General features: G+C 56.3%; 1 protein-coding gene across 4 annotated transcripts in view; it reads right to left on the reverse strand.

Annotated features, from left to right (window-relative positions):
* Positions 1-602, reverse strand: part of MGRN1 (mahogunin ring finger 1) — a 48,177-nt gene extending 47,575 nt beyond the window's left edge. For all 4 annotated transcript variants that reach the window (XM_006140731.2, XM_006140730.2, XM_006140733.3 and 1 more), the window contains exon 1: positions 452-602. In XM_006140731.2, the coding sequence (XP_006140793.1) occupies positions 452-539 (88 nt within the window). In that variant the 5' untranslated portion in view covers positions 540-602. The remainder of the gene's footprint in view (positions 1-451) is intronic.
* Between the last annotated feature and the right edge of the window lie 5,479 nt (positions 603-6,081).

Here is a 6,081-nt window from a genome sequence, read left to right on the forward strand (position 1 = left end):
AACCCCCGCGCCTCCCCGATGAAAGACTCATCTCCTCGGCCCAGCTCCACACGGGAGAGGTCAGCCTCTGTCCAAGCCAACTGGAAAACGCCCAGGACCGCTGGTCCGGTCATCAAGCCACCAAGGAAAGCGAAACCCGGCCACCGCGGTGAGGTCAACGCTCTTGACAATGGGCACTTGATAAGCGCCAGGACGCGCCAGGCCCCGCGCGAAGCTCCGCGCTCAGCCCGAGGAGCTTCAGGCCAGCTTCCCGGTGTATAGGCCAGGGCTAGGCTCGCGGGGCCAAGGGCCAGCCCAAGGTCACTCAGCCGGGACTGGCAGCGCTGGCCACGACCCCTCCATGGGCCCGGGCGGAGCGGGGCGCCCCAGCCCCTCGTCCCCGCCCTTCGCCGCTGCCCTGCCGCCCAGACCCGCGTTCCAGCCCGCGCCTCGGGCCAGGGCCGGCGCTCACCGGACTTCGGGGGGTAGCGATAGGCCGAGTTGGCCTGGATGTCGATGTCCTCCACCCCCGCGATGCGGCGGCTCAGGATGGAGCCCATGGTGCGCGCTGCAGCCGGGCTGGGGGCCGGGGCGGAGACGGCGGCGGTGCGCTCACGCTGAACTGGCCCACCGCGGCAGCCCTCGCCTCCCGGACCCGGGGCACTTCGGGAAATGCAGTCCTCCCGCTGCCAAGAGCGCAGGCCGCGGCGCGGGGAGCCCGTCTGCGGACTACACTTCCCAGGATTCCGCGCGTCCCAGCGATCCGGGACGAACCATGCGGCCCTAAGTTCGGGGAGGAAGCATCGACTGCACCGTGGGTCGTGGGTCCCTCTGCGTTCTAAGCGCGGCACCAACATCTTAACCTTTCGTTTTCTTTAATATGTGCATATAGACCCCTCTGGGACACAGCGCCTTCCCCTTCCCCCTTCTCCGAAATAGCTCCTGAGCCACTGTGGTTCTCCCCACTTCCCAGGGCCTTGCTCCCACCCCGGCCAGCAGAGGGCGCACCTTCACCTGCCACGCAGGAGCAGCTGGGTGGAGCCTAAGCTTACCTGGTTCGGGGCTCACTGCCGCGGGGAAGCTCAGGCGTTGACCTTTGGCTGAATTCAAGGACCTCCCCCACCCCATGTCCTAAACGATTACTTTAAAGACAGACCCATTGAAGGCAGTGGAACTCTTCATTTTCTTTCTTTTAAAGAATTATTTTGGGGGACTATCAGTTAGCGTAATGGCTATGTCGCTGGACTCCCACATAGTTGCCCGCAGTTCGCATCCCGGACCCGGTGGCTTAAACTCACGCCGGGCGCGTGTGTGTGTGTGTGTGCCCAAGATCCCAAGAGGAGAATGGAGGAGAAGAGATTGCGGCGTGGCCAACCCCCCTGGGGGTGATTTCTCGCTTTTTGTCTCTCTGTCTCTCTCTGTCCGTCTGGCGAGCACGCGCGCCCTATGGCAAAAACCTCTCACAAAAAAAAAAAAAAAACTATTTTGGGATCAGCAGTTGGCGTGATGGCCATGTCGCTGGACTCCCATGTAGTCAACAGCAGTTCGAATCCTGGACCTGAGGGCTTAAACTCAGGCTAGGCACGTAGGTGTGCATGCCCAAGATCCGGAGAGGAGAAGGGAGGAGCCAGCCATCCCCCTTTCCGTCTGTCTTTCTAGCGAGAGCACACACACCCTATAGTAAACACCTCTTGAAAAATATTTTATTTGACTTTACTTATTTATTTAAATTTGACCAGAGAGAGAGATTGAAAGCAAGCCACCAGGTCCGGGATTTAAATCAGGGTGGGCCCCATGGGGGTCCAGTGCCCTTAACCACTACACCACCTGCTGGCCCCAGAACTCTGAACATTTTACACACAGGGACACTGAGGCACTAAACAGGGAGGGCAGCACTGAAGGCAAGTTTCTGAGGACCACCAGCTGGGTTAAGACCTGATAGTTTGCAAGGTAGTTCCTGGCTTCTGACTCACATAACTCGAACCAGGCCGAGCAGGACTCTGCTTTTACCTATTTTCAGTTGAAGAACCAAGGCACCAAGAAGAGAGATTTCCCAAATTAAAGCAGCTATGGCCAGCAGCAGGTGAAGAGTCTCGGGCGGTAAATTCGCTGCCCACGTGAAAATGGACCATATCCTTTTCCACGCAACCGTAGAGGACCCTGGGAACTCAAGGGGAGATTAGAGTCCAGGTCTTGGGGGAACCTGATGAAATCTCCCTGCCCCACAACCAAGATTCACATTTTTTTAAGAATTATTTTATTTAACTTTATTTATTTAAATTTGATCAGAGAAGGACAGAGAGAGAGAAGCGAGAAAGGTTTGGGACTCGATCCGCTGTCAGCCATGTGGGAGTCCAGCACTCTTAACCATCATGCAACCTGCCAGCCCCACCAAGATCCACATTTAATGAGCACATATCACGTGCTAGTCACCATGCTAAGGGCTCTGCACATGTTCTCTGGTTTAATTCTCTGATGGAGGTGTTTTTAATATTAATTAATTTTATTATTTAAGTTTGCTATAGGCAAGTGTTCTCACCAGAGAGACATAGAGAGGGAAAGTAAGAAAGCAAGCTGCCAGGTTTGGGACTCAAACTGCTGTCAACCATGTGGGAGTCCAGCTCCATAACCACCATGCCACCTGCTGGCCCCTGAAGGTTCTATTTTTGTTCCCAATTTACAGAAGGGAAAGTGAGGCCTGGAGAAGTGAAAAAAACCATTCAGGGGCTCCCCTCAGGCTCCCAGCCAGGACCACAGGCACAAAGGTGCACACCAGGCATGTTCAGGCTGATGCAGGATCTGAACCTGGCCTGGGCCTGGGCCTCCCACTTGGCTTGTGTCACGGGGCAACTTCACAACTGGGCCTAAAGCTGGAGTATGACCAGCCACTGCTCTGACCCCACACTCCCCCACTTCCCGGCATGGCGCGCTTCCACGTGCCGGATTCCAAGTCTCTTGCACCAGACACAACAGCCTGAAGACACCCTATCCAGTACGATCTTCCCTCCCTTATTTTCTCACCGCCTCACATGACGTGCACACAGGTACACACGCGTGCCAGCACTGCACTCAGCGCACTGCCTCCTGTGTGGAGTAGGAGGGAGGATCCTGAAGGCCTTGTTGTTCCCGCTGAAAAACAACACGAAGAGCAATCCCCCTACAAAGCCTGCGAGGCCTGCTGGACGTTTGGTTAATTAAACATTCTTTTTAAAAGAATTATTTTATTTCACTTCACTTATTTATTTATTTAGAGGGACAGAGAGAGAAGGAAAGCAAGAAAGCAAGCTGCCAAGTTCAGGACATGAACCGCAGTCGGCAATGTGGGAGTCCAGCAACCTTAACCACCACACCACCTGCACGCCCCAATTAAACATTCTTAAAGAGCTGCTGACATCGGGCATCAGGTGGCCTCAAAGTCCCTCTGGCAATGTTTTTCTGTGATCATTCCCACCCAGCTAGGGAACAGGCCCTTCCTGATTTGGTTCAAGTACCACTATCAACATCTTGGTGATTCAGTTGTTTATCACGCACCTATTATGTGACAGGTGATGAGCCAGACAACAGGGAACCCATGGCAGAACAAGTTTACAGTCTCCTAGACAGAGAGGGAAATGAGAAATCGCCCCCCAGGGGGCGATGGTCACACCCCAATCCCTTTTCCATTCTTCTCTTGGGATTTTGAGTATGCAGTTACACCATGATTTTCAAGCCGCTGGGTCCTGAACTTGAACGGCAATCGGCTGCTTCAGAGTTCAGCACCTTAACCACTATGACACCTGCTGGCCCCAACAAGTGTCTAATTTCAAAATATAGTGAGGGCTCTGGGAAGTGGGCATGGTACAGTGAAATAATAGTACATTTCTCTGAGGAGCTGGCTTCAGCCAGGACTTGCAACTCAACAGCCCACTGGGCAGTGTGAGGCAGCTCCAGGGGCCAGGGACGGTCTTAAAGTGCAAGCTCCCGAGGTAGGAAAGATCTGAGTCCGGTCCAGGAGCTCAAAGGCCAGCAGGCCAGAATCGCGCAAGCGGAGTCTCCAGGTCTCAGTCAGCCAGCTCCTAGGGTTAGCGTGTGGCCTGGCCTCGGTCCCTTAAGACTAGGCTCTTGCTCAGTCTCCTAAGGGGGCAGGATGGGGGCCTATTGATTCCTTTTCTCTTTTAGGTTTTTGCCACAGGGCATGTGTGTTTGCCAAAGAGAGACAGTGAGAGGCAAAGTGAGAAATCATCCCTCAGGGATGACCACTCCACAATCTCTTCTGCGATTTTGGGCATGCATGCACATGTGCCTGGTGTGAGTTTCAAGTCACCAGGTCTGGGACTTGAACCACCGTTGGCCATGTGGGAGTCCAGCACCTTAACCACATCATCACCTGCTAGGCCCAGCCTATCCCAGAGACCTGGTGGGTGTTTGATAAACATTCATATCTGTTGAATGAATCAAAGAATGGGGATGGGGAAGAGGCAGCCAGGGGATGCCCTGGAGGCCAGAACCCTGGGCCATCCACTGTCCAGAGGAACCCAGCCCTCAGGTGAGATTCCTGGCCCTGTACTGCCAAAATGTCTCCTCCCCTTCCTCCCCCACCTACTGGTCCCAGCGGCCAGGCCCATCCCTGCCTTCTAAGGAATCCAAAGTCCGTCTACAGCCAGGCTGATCCTGCTTGAAAACAAGGTTGTTTTTTCCTTCTCTGCTGCCCCTGGGAAAACAAGCCCAGACGGGGGTGGGGGGTGGGGGGTAGAGAGGTTGGAGGGGCCCAGCAGAACAACCTTTGCCCCTGGCAGCCCCATCTGCCCCACCCCTGCCTGCCCCTTGGCCTGAGCAAGCCTGGGCAGGTACTTGAATCCCTACCTGGATGAGGGTGGGAGGAGAGAAGGCTCTCCCTGCCTCCCTGAGCAAGAACAGCCCCCTACCTCCACCCCCTGCCCTGTGCTGGTCCACTGGCACCTGCTTTGTCCCACTTGGTGCTGAATGCTAGGAAGAGTAAGATGGATTCCAGCCTCAGCTTCCACATCTGTAAAATGGAGGAAGGGGTTCTTATTTTCCTTCTCTGTCTCTCTCTAGCTGGCACATGTATCCCATGGTGAAAACCTTAAAAACAAAATACTGGGGCACTCAGTGCCAGGCCCTGTCCTGGACTCTTCCTTGGCATTTACACCCCGCCCCTAGCAAGATGCTAGGCAGACAAAGCAATGCTCAGAGCCCAGAACTTGCCCCCCACCACAGCACTGGGGGTAGCTGGGGCTCAGACACCACCACCCCCGCACCCCCCGCAGTGCCGCTTTCCCTGCACCGGCCGTCTTGTTCAGAGCTGTCTTAAGAGTGCAGAAGGCCTGAGGGCTTTGCTCCCATCAATTCAGGCTTAAGATGCTTTGCAATTGGGAGATGCGCTCCCTCTTCAAACTCAATCTCTTGCTATCACAGGGTTTGCGGAGGACGCTTGAGTGGTTTGTGCTCAGCAGGGAAGAAGCCAAAACAGGCTTTTGCCAGGCTAAGGCGCCGGCCCAAGGGCTGAACACCCAGCTCTGGAACCCCTCTGCTTAGAACCCCAGCGACCCATATCCCTCCCTTCCCCAGCCTCCGAGCTATCTCGGCGCCCCGCCTCCCCACTCCCCAGCCCCAGTGTCTTCCAAACCCGGTCAGCCCCCATTGCTGTCCTCCCACCACCTGGTAGGACAGCCCAGGCAGGGCAGCCGAGAGCGCACAGCAGGCCTCCGCCAACTTTGGGATTATTTCTTCCATTCAACCCAACTCCAGGGCAGCTGGGGAGGGCAGACTCCTCCAGGAACCAGACACGCCAGAACAGCACCTTCCTCCGGTCTCCACACTGCCGCGACCTCAGAGGTCCGGATGCACTCGAGGGGTCAGACCTAGCGAAACCCTCGCAGGCCCTCACCCCGCCCCGGGCCGAGCCTGCCTCCTAAGACGTCTCGGTCCCTGCAACGCTACGCTGTCCTTGGGGCTCCCGGCGCGCTCCCTCCACGCGGGCAGAGCCGGGCACCGATTCGGGGCCCAACAAACGGTGGCTCAATGGGGAAAACGGGCCAGGAGCGCAAGGAAGTGGGCCAAGGTCTCTCACTCGGGGGCCACAGAGCCGGCCCAGGCCGCGCC

This window comes from Tupaia chinensis, unplaced genomic scaffold, assembly GCF_000334495.1.
Source record: "Tupaia chinensis unplaced genomic scaffold, TupChi_1.0 Scaffold000042_2, whole genome shotgun sequence".
NCBI classification, from domain to species: domain Eukaryota; kingdom Metazoa; phylum Chordata; class Mammalia; order Scandentia; family Tupaiidae; genus Tupaia; species Tupaia belangeri.